Source organism: Oncorhynchus nerka, linkage group LG3 (genome assembly GCF_034236695.1).
Source record: "Oncorhynchus nerka isolate Pitt River linkage group LG3, Oner_Uvic_2.0, whole genome shotgun sequence".
In the NCBI taxonomy this organism is placed as follows: Eukaryota; Metazoa; Chordata; class Actinopteri; order Salmoniformes; family Salmonidae; genus Oncorhynchus; species Oncorhynchus nerka.
In genome coordinates, this window is record NC_088398.1 from 27,895,632 (window position 1) to 27,914,361 (window position 18,730).

At 41.7% G+C, this 18,730-nt stretch overlaps 1 protein-coding gene across 1 annotated transcript; it reads left to right on the forward strand.

Annotated features, from left to right (window-relative positions):
- The first annotated feature begins 10,177 nt into the window (after positions 1–10,177).
- On the forward strand, positions 10,178–18,482 carry LOC115106167 (galanin receptor type 1-like). The gene is made up of 3 exons (XM_029628730.2): positions 10,178–11,175; positions 11,420–11,485; positions 17,349–18,482. The coding sequence occupies exons 1-3, from the start codon at positions 10,441–10,443 to the stop codon at positions 17,664–17,666; spliced, it is 1,119 nt and encodes a 372-aa protein (XP_029484590.1). The 5' UTR covers positions 10,178–10,440; the 3' UTR covers positions 17,667–18,482.
- Positions 18,483–18,730: the final 248 nt, after the last annotated feature.

The following is an 18,730-nucleotide window of genomic DNA, read 5'->3' on the forward strand; positions in this document are numbered from 1 at the left end:
AGCATATAACGCAGTAGACCCACAGGATCAGGTGTTTAGAGACAAATACAAAACAATTAGTCATTCACTTTCTATTTCCTTGAAAGTTTGTGCTTTTCTGCCCCACTATAACTGTCAGATGGAATCAAATGACACAATAAATGTTAAGAAAAAAAGTATGGAAGAAATAGGTTGTAATAACTGATATTCTTTCTGAGTTCCAGCTCAGACAAGGAAGCATGTGTCCAAAGAGCTCTGGTATGATTAATTTGCAATAGACCATACAGCAAAGCCATACAATCTTGGGTCGTATTCATTAGTGCACACAATTGCAAAACTTTGCAACGGAAAACAAAAGCGAGCGATTCATATTGAACAATTTGAGTAGTCTCTCTCGGTGTCAGTCCGCTTTCTTCCATTTGGTGCCAAGTGAATACGACCCTGAACAACCGCTTTATGGTTATTACAGGAATCTGTGTTTGTCACTCATCAATAATGACCAATTCAAATATGCTGATTGGAGAATTTTGGACACAGGTGATGTGTCTTCTGTTCAGGTAACCTAGGAGCAGGAAATATAGAGATTGCAAACAGAGATTTTCCATCTCACGTTACTCTGTTTTATTGTTATCTTCCTACGTTGATAATCAGTCATCATTATCAAGAAGGCCTGGTTTCTCCTTCGGGAGGCAATCATCTAGAGTGTGTGTGTGTGTATGTGTGTGTGTGTGTGTGTGTGTGTGGAGGGTGGGGGGGGTGCTAAAACCACCATTAAGACAGGGCTTAATGTTGATTTGTGAATTATCATTGTGTTATTGACGCTACAACCTAACACTATTATTTTTACCATCTGATTGAGATGGATATGTGTTCAGTTGGCTATTGTCATTGTTCTCACTATTGCACATTTACATATGGCTAAAGCCTCAATAAGTGGGCTTTACAAGTGAGCTGCTGTTATGTTTCCTCTATGTCTGCCACTTAGGAGACTGTACTGATACCAGAACTGTATGCTGGTAGTCTATAATGCCCGAAACGTTTCCTGCATGCTGCTAGCCAGCTAGCTTCCTTTCCTGGACAACAACAAGCAGGTAATTGCCATATCATTGGAGTCGGAGGCACCTTCACATCAGAAGCAGTGATTAAGGTGCTCTGGAAATAGTGAGTCTCCCTCAGAACACTCAGGCAATGTCCACTGCAAAAACACTGGAAGAAAATTGACAGGCCATTCTGGGGGTTTTCCACCTAGTGCTCAGAAAGCCTGTAATGGGCATTCTATCTGTAGCTAGGTGAGCCAAGGATGAAATAGCATAAAATAGAGGCACAACAAAGCTCTGATATTTGACAAAATGACAGACCAATCACAGAGGGAAACAGTCTTATTTGTGGTGCGTTGCCAGCAACACGGGTGTTCCCAATTTAGCTTTTAGTGCTCACAGTCTAGTAAACAGTATCTGTTGGTTGTCCAAACCAAATATTTGCATATACATTCTACATACTTATTTGATTGTAAAGGTTGGCTTTTATTCTTATTGCATGTTCGCTTCTGTAAGTACAGCTAATGCTTACATCTACTAAGGATTCAACTAAGTAGTTCAGTTAATCAGCTAATCAATTACCGTCACAGCTGATATAGACAACCTTATCTCTTCAACATAGAATAGCCCCACCTAGTGGAAGTCAAATTCCATAGTAACCATGTGGTCCATTTTTCTATAACCTATAATTCTCAGTTATTTGTTTGGCCATATGAAGAATTCCCGAAAAAGGTTGATGCCGATAAGTTGCCAGTGTAAATGGATGTTGTATTCATCAATCTGTTTGAAGTATATTGAAGAATATTCTTAAATGTATTGTGTTCGTTTGTTATGTTGGTGCGTGTGTTATTGATGCTGTACGTCGTCCTGTCTCAATGTTGTTGTTTTTTCTCTTTCTGAACCATGAACATCATCTGGAGTCATAAGGCTTCACATAAACCAGATCTAAAATCAAATAACTATATAAACCTTACTGTTTACTTTCACTTTGAATATATATTTATTTGACAAATAATCTTTGATTGCCGTCATTTGTTTGGTGTCAATCTGTTTACATCATTCCATTTGAATCTCAATCGCATTAATCCCAGCGAATAAAACCTGCATGTTATTGATCATGTCTTATGAAAATAATAGGGCTGTCTAAAGTACATTTTCCTTGTGTTCTTTGAATGACAGAGTGCAGTAAACAATGACATTCAGCCAAATGAAGAATAAGCTATAGCTTATAAATCTACTCTCTCGTCCACAATGCCTTTGTTGTCTGTGAAGCAAAAAGGTCTTGAAGCCAATGGAGTGGTTCTGACTCAAATGGCAGGTTTACTTCATGCTGCCTTTGTTGTTGATGACTCTTTGCTGGTGTGGGTAAACACAGCTGCATGATTGGGGTGATATGGGTGATGTGTGGAAATGTGTGTTTGGGCATGCACTGATAGCTTGGCGCTAGCTGGGCTGAGAAAAGGCACTCGACCCTGACCTAGGACAATGAGGGACCATAGCTTCTAGGGCAGCGCTTGCTGAACTTCTGGGTCCATTCCATTTCATCTCCCAGCTTAGGCCAGCACCATAGCATTAACACAGGCATAGAAAAATAACCCCCAGAATGCCTGGAGGTCCTGAGAAGAGATGGTGGTCAGTTCCATCTCAATTCCAGTTATAGCATGATTATTGTTGTTCTTTGATAGCTCCAGGTATATTGGTAACTCATTGCCAAGAGCTCTATGACACCCCAACAATAGGCCACAGCAGGATTTGTGTCACACTGTCTAATCTTAATTAACATTCACTATCTTGGACAATAGGTCATAACTCACAGTGTACTATAGAGTCCCATACGCTACCAAGGAACTGTAAAGTCCCACATAGTGTGTTTGTGTGTGCGTGCATGTGTGTGTGTGTGTTTGTGTATGCATGTTACGAATCCCTTTTGGCCCGACAGTCTAGGGGTGGGGGGGGGGGGGGGGGGGGTAACGAGACCCGTAACATAACTCATGCAAATTATAATAGTGAAAAAGTAAGAGTGAGAACGAAACATCCACAGACAACTAAATTACCTTCAAACACTCATGGTTTATTTGAAAACACATGGTAAATGGGGGGAGCAGGAAAAGGGGCTGAGCTGGACCCAAGGAAAGAAATAATAAGTATCCAAAAACACCCCTAAGCTAGACAAGCCTACTTCACCAACAGCTAACTAACTAACCAAAAATACAGTGGGTGGTCTGTCCAGTTCTAACTAGTGTTTTTATACAAAGTATTCCTACGGGTAATGTATTCCCATGGGCGACTTATCTTGGTACTCCTTTTCCCACTGTCAAACAAACACCATGACAAAACTCACAGGTGGGGACAAAGTGACATGTAGTTGCAAAAACCAAACAAGAGATCTACAGACAGATGGCATTGACAGAGAGATCTACAGACAGATGGCATTGACAGAGAGATCTACAGACAGATGGCATTGACAGAGAGCTCTACAGACAGATGGCATTGACAGAGAGATCTACAGACAGATGGCATTGACAGAGACATCTACAGACAGATGGCATTGACAGAGAGATCTACAGACAGATGGCATTGACAGAGAGATCTACAGACAGATGGCATTGACAGAGAGATCTACAGACAGAGGGCATTGACAGAGAGCTCTACAGACAGATGGCATTGACAGAGAGATTGAGCTCTAGAGCAAACAACAGACAGGGTTTTTAAACCAAGGGAAAGGGAATGTGATAGGGTAATGGAAACAGGAGGAGGTGTGTCTTCTGATTGACTGTGACTGATTGGGGAATGATGATTGCCACCTGTGAGGAGAGAAAAGAAATACACAGGATACCTGTATCCGTAACACTCCCACCCTTAAAAGAGCAACCCTAGGGGGGAATTGGGACCAAAGTATTACAATGAACACCCACAAGAACAACAACAAAGTCAACCTTACTAAACATACAAAAATCATCATTTTTACACACGAGACAAAGCATCTGCTAATACATTTTCAGAACCTTTTTTATGCCGTATCTCCAAATTATAATTTTGCACAATAAGGGCCCAACGCATTAGGCGCTGGTTCTGGTTGTACATCCGATGGAGAAACACTGAGGGGTTATGATCAGTATATACAATCACTGGTAGGGCACTGGAACCAATATCAACTTCAAAGTGTTATAGAGTTAACAACAAAGCAAGTGCTTCTTGTTCAATTGTCGCATAGTTTGTTTGACATTTGTTACATTTACGAGAAAAATAACAAACGGGATGATCCACTCCACTCTTGTCCTGCTGCAGTAGAACAGCACCAGCATCTCTGGCACTAGCATCTACCTCCAGTTTAAATGGTTTTTCCAAATCCGGAGCAGCAAGTACAGGGTTATTACATAAGAGTGCTTTAGCAGATTCAAAAGCTATCTTACAATCATGGAACCACTCATAAGCTCTAGCCGGACTGAGCAAATCGGTTAATGGAGCAACTACCGCAGAGAAATTGACAGAAACTACGGTAGTAGCCAACCATCCCTAAAAAGCTGCGTAGCTCTCATCTGGTGCTAGGTGCGGGGAATGCAGTTATAGCCAAGACCTTGGCATCAACAGGGCGCACCCGTCCATTGCCGACCTCCTTGCCGAGATAGGTAACAGTAGCCTTCCCAAACTCGCACTTTGCCAAGTTCAGGGTTAGAGAAGCAGCTGCCAACCATTCACATACTACCCTTAGAGAGTCAACATGATTTGACCACAGACAAATAAATCCCTAGATCATCAAGATATGCACTACAATTGGGAACTCCAGCTAATACAGAGTTAACCAGTCGTTGGAAAGTGGCTGGTGCATTTCGCATCCCAAAAGCCACGACTGTGTACTGTAGGAAGTTGTCTGGGGTCACAAAGGCAGAAATCTCAGAAGCACGTGAAGTTAACAGAACCTGCCAGTAACCTTTTACAACTTAGGTACATACTTAGCAGCACCAACAGTGTCGATACAGTCGTCCAGTCTGGGTAACAGGAATGAATCTGGCATTGTGACAGAATTTACCTTTCAATAATCTGTACATAACCTGGACGTACCATCAGGTTTAGGAACCAGAATGCAAGGAGAACTCCAAAGGCTTGAACTTGGCGTCGCCAGGTCATTCTCCAGCAAATATCTCACCTCATCCCTCATTATCTTCCTCTTGGAAGCTTTGATACAATATGGGTGTTGCTTGATAGGTGTAGCATTTCCAACATCAATGTCATGTTCCAACGCGTTTGTGTGAGTGGGAACGTCATTAAAAAGACATGGAAAACTGTGCAGTAGCCTCCCAATATCGTTGGCCTGTCCGTCCATTAAATGAACCAGACCTGACTGGAGAGAGACAGCAGCATTTCTGAGTTGGGCAATCTAATGCACTGCTGCCGAGTATTGCACAACTCCAATCCATCTCCATCATCAATATGACAGTCCACTATCATAGCAGTAGAAGCAGAGGAGAATAACCTGACTTGGTTTTCCTGTTATCTGACATGTGTGGCATGTCCGACAGAACTGAGCCACATCTTATTTTAAACCCGGCCAAAAGAAATGTCGAAGGATCCGATCATACGTTTTTGTGATTCCTAAATGACCAGACCACTGGTGATCATGAGCAAGGGATAACACATTTTGTCGAAAGGCTGTCAGAATCACTATTTGGTAAACAGCATTCCAATCTCCGCCCGCATCAGCATGGGATGTCCATTTACGCATGAGGAGATTACCATCAATTAAATAAGCCACGTTCTTATTCTTTACCTGTTCCAATGAGACAATACTAGAAAAACATTTAGCAAGTATGTTGTCAACCTTTTGGTTAGCAATCAGCTGCTCACGAGTGACTGGTAACTGTACTGCATCAGCAATAAGTTCAACATTCTTCGATTCTTTCCTGGGTTGTTTGTCAGAGGTGATCATCTTCCCAGAGGTAGCACACAACCCATCCTCTTGAGCAACCTCTTTGAACAGAACAGTGTTCGACAAATCTATCACGTCACCCTCTTGTCAGGCACGAGTGACAGCACAAGCGGGGAACACATGTGGATAACTCTGTGCCAGCTCATTAGAGAGAGAGTGGTCACTTTTATCCAATACGGGTACTACCTTTCCTCCGGCAATATCGTTACCCATTATAAAGGTCACACCTTTTACTGGCAACTTAGGACGTACTCCCACTCTGAATATTCCACTGATTAACTCAGTGTACTTTCACAAAGTGCAACGGCACTGGGACAAAACCCATTTCAATACCCTGCACTAAACACACTGGAACCACCCTATGTATCGTCGGATAAGGGCAACACATCAGACAATATAAACGACTGCGCCGCACCAGTATCTCTAAGGATTTTAACCGGACGCCGAGGCGCTTCGTCATTCGTTAGGGACACAAACCCCACGAAAATGAACGGTTCATAACTACGGTCGGGGGACTGGACCTTTCAAACAACAGTTACCCTGAGGCACCTGTTTCGCTTCAGACCGCACAACTGTAAGAATTAGACCAACACCTGTTGGTGGCTTGGCACGAAGAGGCATCCCTTGTTTGCATTTTAGCAGGAAGCAATCATTAATCATATGTCCCACCTTATGACAATAGAAACAGGGACGCTCATTTTTCTGGCGTGCTTGATATACTACTGCTGGCCGACTAGGACTAAAAGTAGGCAATTCAGTGGCTCTACTCTCAGTATGAGCCGAAAACACGCTCTTGTGCATCAACACAAACTCGTCTGCCAACACTGACAGGGAGGATACTTTCTGTTCATTTAGGTAAACTGCAATGCGTTCGGGTAAGCAATTTTTAAACTCTTCCAAGATTAACTCCCGGAGAGAGTTGAAATCAATTACCTTGCTAGCAGCATGCCATTTATCAAACAGATTTCCCTTGTCTCTAGCAAATTCCACATACGTCTTACTAGAAGACTTCTTATGAGATCTAAATCTGTCGGTATGCCTCAGGCACAAGCTCATAGGCGCGAAGAACAGTAGCTTTGACCACTTCATAATTCATACTGTCCTCCAGAGGTAGCGCTGACAAAACCTCTTGGGCTTTACCAGTTAATTGACACTGAAGTAATAGGCACCATATCTCTTCAGGCCATTTCAATGCTATGGCTATACATTCAAATACACAAAAATAGGAGTCAACCTCGGAACAAAGGTACCAATGCAATCTGCCTACTACTGTCAAAAGTGTTGGAAGCTCCAGCTGGTGAGGACGACTCACTAACAGTCACAGCAGGAACGAAGGCTAGCTTCGCTGTCTCTGCCTGCAGTTCCATCTGGCGCATCTGCCTTCTAATGTCAAAAGTGTTGGAAGCTTCATCTGGTGAGGACGACTCACTAACAGTCACAGCAGGAACGAAGGCTAGCTTCGCTGTCTCTGCCTGCAGTTCCATCTGGTGCATTTTTAACTCCATCTGCCGCTCTTCTCGTTCTTTTTAATAAGCCCTCCTGACATTACCGTTTGACAGTGGGGAGAGTGGATCAAAACGGGGCAATGTGGCTGGAGCTTAGGCTCACCCTCGTTCTCAGACACCAACGGGCTTACAGGAGCAGCAACCTCCCCTACAGGGGTAGTAGGCTCAGGCAGCGGTAACACAAGCACCTGCTCTTCCAACAAAACATTTAACACCAGCTGTTTAACCTCCACTTTAACTAAACTCTGCGGAATCAATAACGAATAATGGTCAGCCAAGGTCATTAAATCAACTCTACGACATTTATCAAAAACCTCCCACGAAGGTTTATCCAAAAAGGATTTCAAATCAAATGGAGCCATCTTTTAATACTACACACAAGTCAACAAATAGCAAACACTAATGCTACATCAGCTATGACGCTCAACACTGAACTATGCCACTACAACAATTTGCATGAGCGGCATGGGTGTCAGTAAAGAAATATCCTGGATAAGCCCCCACTTATGTTACGAATCCCTTTTGGGCCCGACAGTCTAGGGGGGGATGGTAATGAGACCCGTAACATAACTCATACAAATTATAATAGTGAAAAAGTAACAGTGAGCACGAAATAACCACAGACAGCTAAATTACCGTCAAACACTCATGGTTTATTTGAAAACACATGGTAAATGGGGGGAGCAGGAAAAGGGGCTGAGCTGGACCCAAGGAAATAAATAATAAGTATCCAAAAACACCCCTAAGCTAGACAAGCCTACTTCACCAACAGCTAACTAACTAACCAAAAATGCAGTGGGTGGTCCACCCAGTTCTAACTAGTGTTTTTATACAAAGTGTTCCTACGGGTAATGTATGCCCATGTGCAACATCTTGTAGTTGCATGTAGTTGCAAAAACCAAACAAGAGATCTACAGACATTGACAGAGAGATTGAGCTCTAGAGCAAACAACAGACAGGGTTTTTAAACCAAGGGAAAGGGAATGTGATAGGGTAATGGAAACAGGAGGTGTGTCTTCTGATTAGCGACTGATTGATGACTGATTGGGGAATGATGATTGCCACCTGTGAGGAGGAGAGAAAAGAAATACACACACAGGATACCTGTATCCGTAACAGTGTGTGTGTGTGTGTGTGTGTGTGTGTGTGCATGTCTGTGCATGTATGTCTGTGTGTGTGTGTGTGTGTGTCTGTGCGTGTGTGTGTGTGTGTGTGTGTGTGTGTGTGTGTGTATCCATGCGTGTATGTATGTGTGTGTTTTAAGCCTGATCCACCAGTCATGAATCTTGTCTGTACTGTTTCGTCCTGCACATATGTGAGAATTCCATTAACCAGAGGGCTGTAACATCAATTAGTAAATGATATGGGCGAGTGGAAGCAAATTGAAGGATAGAAGAGATAACTGAAATGATTTGTTCTGGAGAGCACACTTTCCCTTGTCCAGATGGTGTTCAGCAGAGGAATGGCACCAACATTGGGCCATCCACGGGGTAGAACCCAAGGGGGATATACTAATGGGCTATTGTGGATTCTGTATATTTTACTGTAAATGCCTCCATCTCATGAAGTATCCTGTCCCCAAATACATGCTCTAGGCCCACTGCCAGAACAAGAGCCCGGCACAATCATTTACCATTATCAGAGAGGAGCTAATGCTTGCCATTTAAAAAATATATATATAATAATTTGGGATGAAATAATGTTTGTCAAGCCTGGACCACTATCCTTCATTGGCTAACCACATATCCAACCCCTTGTTTCATAAGCCAACAGGCCCATTTCACAGACATGATGAATGCCAACTACACTGAGTGTACACAACATTTTCAAAAGATAATGCTGGACAATTAATCAAATGCCTGCCAGACTATTTGCATAGAACTGCATTGTTGGTTAAGGGCCTGTAAGTATAAGCATTTCACCTTAAAGTCTTCAGGGCAGGTGACAAATACAATTTGATTTGACATTAGGAATATCTCCTCTTTCCATGACGTAGACTGACCAGGTGAATCCAGTTGAAAGCTATGATCCCTTATTTATGTGTTAAATCCACATCAACCAGTGTAGATGAAGGGGAGGAGGCATGTTTTAAAGACGAATTGAGACATGGATTGTGTATGTGTGCTATTCAGAGGGTGAATGGGAAGGACAACATATTGAAGTGCCTTTAACAGGGTATGGTAGTAAGTGCCAGGCGCACCCGTTTGAGTGTGTCACGTACTTCACGCTCAACATTTTCCCGTGTGTATCAATTATGGTCCACCACCCAAAGGACATGCAGCCAATTGTGGGAATCTTTGGAGTCAATATCGGCCAGCATCCCCGTGGAATGCTTTCGACACCGTGAAGAGTCCAAGCCCCGAAAAAAATGTAGGATGTTCTGAGGCTAAAAGGGGCTGCAACTCAATATTAGGACGGTGTTCCGAATATTTCGTACACTCAGTGTATATTAGACTGCTGTTAGCAATTTTAATCACCCCAGATGTTAGCCTACAAGAGAATGATGTCATTCGATATCTTATACATCGGCATTGTGCATAATTATGGCCGCGAGAACGTGGACAGGCCAAGTTTAATTTTGGAGTGCTTTTTAGTACATCTTGGGCAGTGGTACTGAAAGCTGACGTGAGACGCGCAGCCCAGCCCCTTCTATAATATGTAGTGGGAAATAGGGCGAGGAGGGATTTGAGCGGAGACATCCAGCGACTGAGGACGCACCAGGTGCAGACAGCAACTGCATTACGCACCAAGAATATATAGAACAGTACACTCTGGGCAGCTAACTTCAGACATATTGACAAAATGTATCGTAAAAAGTATCTTCACTTACATTGTATCGAAAAACAATGAGGAACATTGTAACGAATTGAGATACAATATTGTGTGATGGCTGTATTCAAGAGACTCAAGAGACTTTGAAACAAATTATGCTTTTGTTATCTGAATAGGCAAAAACGTCTGCCAGCTACTGTCAAACGACCCATGAAGACATATGAAGGCATTTGTGCGCCCTATAGTTACATTTGAAAATAGTCCAGCACTAGAAAAAGTGATGAACTCGTCTGGTTTGGACAACCTAACCGAATTTGCATCATGGTATCTCAACAGAACGGATGTCGAGGAGGAAAATCAGAAACTTCTGTTCGGGATTGGCATGGACAACTTCATTACGCTTTTAGTTTTCGGACTCATCTTTACACTTGGAGTGTTGGGAAACTCCATGGTCATCACGGTGCTGGCACGTAGTAAACCCGGAAAACCACGGAGCACCACAAACATATTCATCCTCAACCTTAGCATCGCCGACCTGTCCTATCTGCTTTTCTGCATCCCTTTTCAGTCAACTATTTACATGATGCCGACATGGGTTCTGGGTGCCTTCATCTGCAAGTTTATTCATTATTTCTTCACCGTTTCCATGCTGGTCAGTATTTTCACCTTGTCCGCAATGTCGGTGGACCGCTACATTGCCATTGTTCACTCCAGAAAGTCGTCCTCCATCCGCGTGTCAAAGCACGCTTTGATCGGAGTGGTGGTCATTTGGATACTCTCTTTGGCCATGGCAGCGCCAGTCGCGGTCATACACAACATATACCAGAGAGACGAGAATCACACCTATTGCTGGGAAGTGTGGCCGGATCAAAACCAAAAGAAAGTCTATGTTGTGTGCACGTTTGTTTTTGGTTATGTATTGCCCCTGCTGCTGATTTCGTTCTGTTACGCAAAGGTACGCAGGCAATCCTGATTTATTTATTATTGTATTGATAGATAATTGCCTTTACATTTGCCAATTTGTCAACATATGTCAACATATGTCAGTTTGTGTAATCTAAGGTGGGGACAACTAAGACATAAATTAGATAGCCTTTGAAAATAAATGATTTCAATACAATGTTATTACATATTTGTTATAGCACATGCTTTAATTCATCGTTTGATAGGTCATCACACAATTCTTTATGCATTTTCAGGTTTTAAATCACCTGCACAAAAAACTCAGAAACATGTCCAGAAAGTCAGAGGCATCGAAAAAGAAGGTATGTAAAACCATTCATGACATTTTCATATTGACTGTTGATGGTGATCATTAGTTTATGGCGGACAGCCCCACAAATGCAGTATGTTGGAGTATTACAGTCTCCCACACCAGTTGTCCAGCAGCAATAGTAGGGGAACAAGACCAACATTAGTTACAGTCTGGGATTTAAAGCTACAGTCTGGGATTTAGAGCTACAGTCTGGGATTTAAAGCTACAGTCTGGGATTTAGAGCTACAGTCTGGGATTTAGAGCTACAGTCTGGGATTTAAAGCTACAGTCTGGGATTTAGAGCTACAGTCTGCGATTTAAAGCTACAGTCTGGGATTTAGAGCTACAGTCTGGGATTTAAAGCTACAGTCTGTGATTTAGAGCTACAGTCTGGGATTTAAAGTTACAGTCTGGGATTTAAAGCTACAGTCTGGGATTTAGGAAGCTGTGCAATCATCATTTCAATTCTTAGTATTTACTTAATGACTCTTGAAGAATATAACTTATACATGTCTCATGAGCTTAGCACTGTGACCCACTATGGCTTTATCATAAACCAAAATAGAAGGTTGTACTACTTGTTTACGTCAAGAATGTAAAGATACATGGTTTAGCATCAAAATATCGTTAAAACTATATCAAGGAGTTTGACCATCTTGGCATGTCAGTCCTTGAATTTAAAGAGCTGTCTATGAATTTGAAAGGAGTTATGCCTCATCACTCAGCTCAGCCATATGCCAAACAAGAGGCGGGGAGCCTGTTTGGTTGTTTTTTTTGGACATTTTTACTTTAATGCTTTTTCTAGACATGTTGTCAAGAGCTCTAGGCAAGTGTTAAAACATTCAATATCATTTAAGATTTATAAGGCTTCCATCCTTCTACCCTAAAAACACTATTTGGATAAGATGTTTTCAAAGATATATTCATGTAAAAAAAAAACATATTGGTTGTTGTTTCTCGCCACCTAGCAATTTTATGAAGTTGGCTTTAGCAGGCACAGATAGCTTCCCAATCTCCCAACCTCATATCTGGCTACCAAGAAGCCATTTCATGCTATCGATCAAGTTAGAGTAACTAGCTTGTCTAACTATCTTAGCTGACATGTCTTCTGGCAAGATTGGTAGACTTCACAAAAGCAAGCAATAACTACATGTACTGAACAAAACTCACATTCCTTTCAATCTTTAACCCAGATTTTGATCAGAGATGCAGAGAAGCATATTTAGTTTTCTTTAAAAGAAGAACCACAGACAGCTCAAGAGGTATGTTTAGATATGCAGACAAATAGAAATATTGTTGACATAGAATGAATTATAATGATTATGACTCTGGATTGTAGGAAAAAAGCTGTTTCCGGTGTTTGAAAAATGCAAAAAATCTCCAACTTCCAAACTAGCGGCTTAGCCCCCTCCCGGACCACCCTCTAGCCTCCCTCACATACTGGCGCACCTGCATAGAGCTTCAACGTATACTATTGAACAACCAACATCCCATTGTCAGTTTTCTAGGCAAAAATAATAGTCTACTTGAAGAAAAATAACCAATAAACTTAGTCAGTATTGTAAATTGAATATAAGGCACTTGGTATCGGCAGTACATTCCATCTACCATGTCCCTGAAGCACCTGTCAATTACCACACTTGAGTGAAGCAGCAGAGTGGGAAAGTGCAATTAAACTGGACTTTCAGCCATTACTCTTCTTAATGGCCATTTGCCTGTCTAAACCAACCCACTGCTGCTGCTCGCCTGGCTCTTTAGTGTTGGCCGTTAACAATATGCCCAGACACTGGTCCACATGGCTTACGCATAACTAAACAATAAAAGATTCATGTTGGTCTGACCTATGCGTTCACAAAAATGTATTCTCATTTGGTCACATATAGACAGTTCAAATGTCATTCAATGAGTATAAACTCTGACTAATGAAATACTATTTGTCTATAGGAATATCTTAACTATAATCCAACCTTTTTATGCCGGATAAAAAAAATGTCACGACAGGCCTGATGGAAACAATTAATTTGTCAGTAAACTTTCCAAATGTCGACAAAGCTAAATACGCTAGACAGGGTGGGATCTTTATGTCACTCGGAGTCACTCGATTACACGCTGTGAGGTCCTCCCACTACAACTCAGGCCATCCTTCAGTTTATTAGGCTACAAATGAAATAAATGACGAGGAACTTCACAGGGAGGGAAAGTGAAAGGGGATGGGCTTGATGCTCCTTTCCAATTAATATCGAGGGTCTTAGTCTGGTGAGATGATGATCGATGCTTGGCTGCGATTTGACAATTTAAAATTATTGCGCTATTTTGTCCATAATAATCTCATAACGTAGGCTATATGCCCATTGGGGCGGCAGGTAGCCTAGTGGTTAGAGTGTTGGACTAGTAACCGAAAGGTCACAAGACCATATCCCTGAGCTGACAATATAAACATATGTCATTCTCCCCCTGAACAAGGCAGTTAACCCACTGTTCCTAGGCTGTCATTGAAAATAAGAATTTGTTCTTAACTGACTTGCCTATTTTAAAAAAAATGGTATCTGAGAGCTGTTGGCTAGAACGCACTTGCCAATACCAGATGGGGCACATGCACTATATAATGTAACTTTTTTTTAGACAAAACCATCAGTAGAGTTGAAAATGTGATGGAAACCGATTTAACTTATATATTTTTTATCCGGTACATGGGAATTTAATAACAAAAGTGATTTTTATGTGGACTATGTCATCGCGCTAATCCACAATAAGTCAATTGGATGGAAACACATCTCTGGTGGGAACATGCACATATTGTTTTTATGCAGATTTTTTGAATATTCTCATGAAAATATGTTGCCAATTGGATGGAAACCTAGCTGAAGAGATTTTGCTGCCTGATTCAAATCGATGCGCATGTTTGAGCCGTCAATCATCTCACCCAACCAGCCTAACTTATTTACACTTAAAGCTTTCACTGTAAATACAATTAAATGTGTAAAATGAGTAAAGAAAACAGAGGCTGTGTCCATAGGCAGATCAAGACACAAGGTGTTCAGTTAAAGGTATAATCAATTGTGTGTGTGTGCTTGTGTGTCTACAAAACATTAAGAACACCTTCATAATATTGAATCCACCTGCCACTTTTGCCCTCACAACAGCCTCAATTTGTCTGGGTATGGACTCTACAAGGTGTCGAAAGCGTTCCATAGGGATGCTGGCCCATGTTGACTCCAATGCTTCCCACAGTTGTGTCAAGATGGCTGGATGTCATTTGGGTGGTGGTCCATTCTTGATACACACAGAAAACTGTTGAGTGTGAAAAACCCAGTAGCGATGCAGTTCTTGACACAAACCGGTGAGCCTGGCACCTACCACCATACCCTGTTCAAAGGTAATTAAATCATTTGTCTTGCTTATTCACCCTCTGAATGGAACACACACACAATCCATGTCTCAACTGTCTCAAGGCTTAAAATCCTTCTTTAATCTGTCTCCTCCCCTTCATCTACACTGATTGAAGTGGATTTAACACATAAATAAGGGATCATAGCTTTCAACTGGATTCACCTGGTCAGTCTATGTCATGGAAAAAGCTGGTGTTCATAATGTTTTGTACACTCAGTGTATGTATGTATGTATGTATGTATGTATGTATGTATGTATGTATGTATGTATGTATGTATGTATGTATGTATGTATGCATGTATGTGTGTGTGTGTGCTCGCATATGTGTGTGCATGTGTGAGGAGTAGGAGGATGCTGGCCTCGACCTCCAGCCATCAGTTCAGTATCTCCTCCAATGCTGTGAAACAACGTATCAGAAGCAGCTGGGAAAACAATGCTACTATTGCCACTATTATAAAATGTCTTCACTTATCAGCCCTAAGTACACACAGGAGGAGGACAGGGTGTTTATAGACGGTCGTGTGTGGCATCCCAGCACAACAAAAAATGACATATTTTCAACATCTTGTGCTCATAGGGAAGCTCCTGTAATTCTCTTTGTCCTTTCACAAGTGTATTGAGCAAATGTTTTACTTTCAATCCACTCCTCAAAAAGAATCTTAACCATGTGTTTGGATTATTATAAAAGGGAATCGTAACATGGGAGATCAATGGAGGCCAGATAAACATGGATTTCTTGTATCATGCACTTGGTTATAAATGGGATGCGTCATATGAATTCTGGTACTTTCTGACACTTCATAATATACATACTTAAATAAATGAAATGTCAACAGACGGTTGTTAGCGATTGCAGTCATCTTTAGGCTGTTCAGGCAAGAAAAGGTGTTCCCTGGAGTAGGCAATGGATTTGTTTTTGATTGACATGCCACTATGTTTTAATGAATTCCCAGTGTAGGAGGTGTGAGGCACAGTTAATTAGCAGATTTAACAGTTTTACTCTGTTATTTAATTCAATTAGGCGTTTAATTTAACAGCACACAGGAATTGTTATGGACTTGTTCTTCCAATAGCCTCTAAATGGAGACCTAAAGCCCTTCAATGTGAGGATGGCAGAGGGGAAGTCACAATGTCCTACCTCCACTGTTTCACTTCAGTGATTTTGTCTTTTGGGGGATTTTGAGCCCCTCTGACTGTGTGTTTGGGTATGTGTGTGTGTGTTGGTTGTGTATGTGTGCTGTACTATACAAACAGATTCAGATTCCTCTTCCTTACCATATACAGTAGCTTAAGACAGTGATTTATATATTTATATTTCCATATATGAGCCCAAGAACAATTTATAGATTCAGAAGTTGTCACCATCAAATTAGCTGTGTTTGTTCTCCAAGAGAAACGAACACATAGACTCAAACACCTAGACTTAACTAATGATGGTAAAATAAATAACAGAGCAAGGTTATTTCCATTTTAATTTTGGGATTTGACTGTTGAAGGAATAATTGAACACTACACATACCAATTTGACAGCTCTGAATGATTGGGAGTTCAGGGTACAGTCAGTTCTGCTGGTCTTCAAGGGAGACCTGGGAACAGGTGAAAGGGAGATTTTTTTATGCGGCTATGCCTTTTGCAACAATGTGGTTGATGTTGATTTTGGGCTGGTTGTAGTGCTGAATGGTAGGTATTTGAGCTGGACTTATGTACATTTTCATGATGCCACTAAGCTTACTGAAAACCTCACTTCATTCAATTCATTACTTAGCTACATCTATCCCTCTGTGTCTGATCTCGCTGTCTCTATATTACAGGTCTGTTTTTTTATAGTGAGCGTTCCTATCGGTCTTTGACCATCTATCTTTCTCCCCGCCTCACTCCTCTCTCTGTGTCCTTCATCTCCCTTTCTCCTTCCCTCCCTCCTTTTTTCTGAGCATCGCCTGCCAGTTTCCTGGAGAAGATCCATGTGCTTCCCTGTTAGCGAGGCTCAGGAACTGCTGTGGCAGGCAGACACTCAAATAGCAGCGGAAAGCAAGCAGACACATTTGTAAACATCTCCAGCCCTGCCCCAATGCCTTCTCTGTATGTTCCCGCTCTTTAATATATCTCCCATGTGGCGTGCTAATTATTGAACACGGCGGTAAATCAATCTGCAAGCCAGGAATGCAGGGGAAAGCCAGAGCAGGCCAGCAAGCATGACATTGGCATTTCATTCGACAGATGCCACCTTTAGCTCTGCTAGTTTTGGAAAAAGACATGAGAACATCCCAGATTTAACTGAAAGACAATCTCATAAAGGGACAAGGTTATACACGTCACATGCTTAGTGGACGCACATAGTGATAACAACTAGACAATGTATTGACATTAGTAGATGCGTTCAGAAGTCAATTTTTTATTTTTATTAATGAAAGGTCAATTCAATTCTTCATACTTGAAGTTCTTTTACTCTGTGCCCCCCTCTCCTCTCTCTCTCTCTCCACTAGACTGCCCAGACGGTTCTTGTAGTGGTGGTGGTGTTCTGCTTGTCATGGCTCCCCCACCATGTGGTCCACCTGTGGGTGGAGTTTGGCAACTTCCCCTTGACCCAGTGGTCCTTCTTGTTCCGGGTGGCGGCCCACTGCCTAGCCTATAGCAACTCCTCCGTCAACCCTGTCATCTATGCCTTCCTCTCTGAGAACTTCAGGAAGGCCTACAAGCAGGTGTTCAGGTGTCAGGTTACCAACTCCCCTCTCAACGAACTCAAGGAGTTCCGCAGCAAGGTGGACAACACACCGCCCTCCACCAACTGCACCAACGTCTGATTGGAGGTCACCGAGTGCTAGCTCAACTACGGCCATGATGATTGGCTGTTTTCAAGGGTCCTCCTGAGACATAATGCTATGAGGTTCCATGTTTCGATTCGGAAATGGTATGAAGACAATATGAAGAAAAGTGGATATCGTTCAAGCTACATAGGTCCACATCAGCGCTGTTCCATCATCAAAATAATGCCACGCCAGACGATGTGCCATACTGGACGTGTGTAGTGAGCGTCTCTTTCTCTCTTTATCTTGCTTCCTCTCTCTCGTTCTCTCTGTCATTATCACAGGAAGATTGCAGAGTCTGACTCTCGGGAAAGCAGAGAATGTGGACTTTGATATTTCACTGGCCATGTTATTATACATCAAAACTGTGAATGTTTGGTCATTTGCCTTCTTACATGTGCATGTGCATATTGTTGGTCCTTTGTGATGCTGTATTGCTGCTCTCTTCAGTAGCTATTGAAATGAGTGTCTGTAATATAGCTTCACTCTACACATTAAAGCCTGATGTTACTGCTGTATATGTTACATGGTAGCCTATCATGGAGTAGTTTTGAATTGTTAAAACATATTAGCTATTGCTCTATTAGATGTTGCCCAGAATATAAAAAATGTACACAGTGTAATTTTGTCTTTAAAGTTGAATACTGTTTGAAGAGAAAACATTTTGTTGTTTGAATGTAATGGTCAATTCTCTTGTTGTGAGTTGCCAACGTGTATAGAAGGGAAATGTAGTCCGTATAACCTAAACCTGTCTTGCCATCTGTAATGGACTTTGCAATGAAAATAAAAAACACGAGTTGGGATTTTTAATAACGCTATTGTATAAACTATTTCAAAAATATTCTAATGTGTACTCAATATAACCCTACTTTATCTTATTAATTGAATCGGTGTATGATATGGAAAGTCCATGTTTTATGGTGTATTGTTTTGTCATGACATTGGCTTGTACATTAGAGCTTGTACAGGTGCTGTATGTGGTTCAAAGGCATTGTGTGGGATCTCGTTACCCTTTGACTTCCATTTCTGCCCATCATTAGAGAGTAAACTAAAGAAAAATC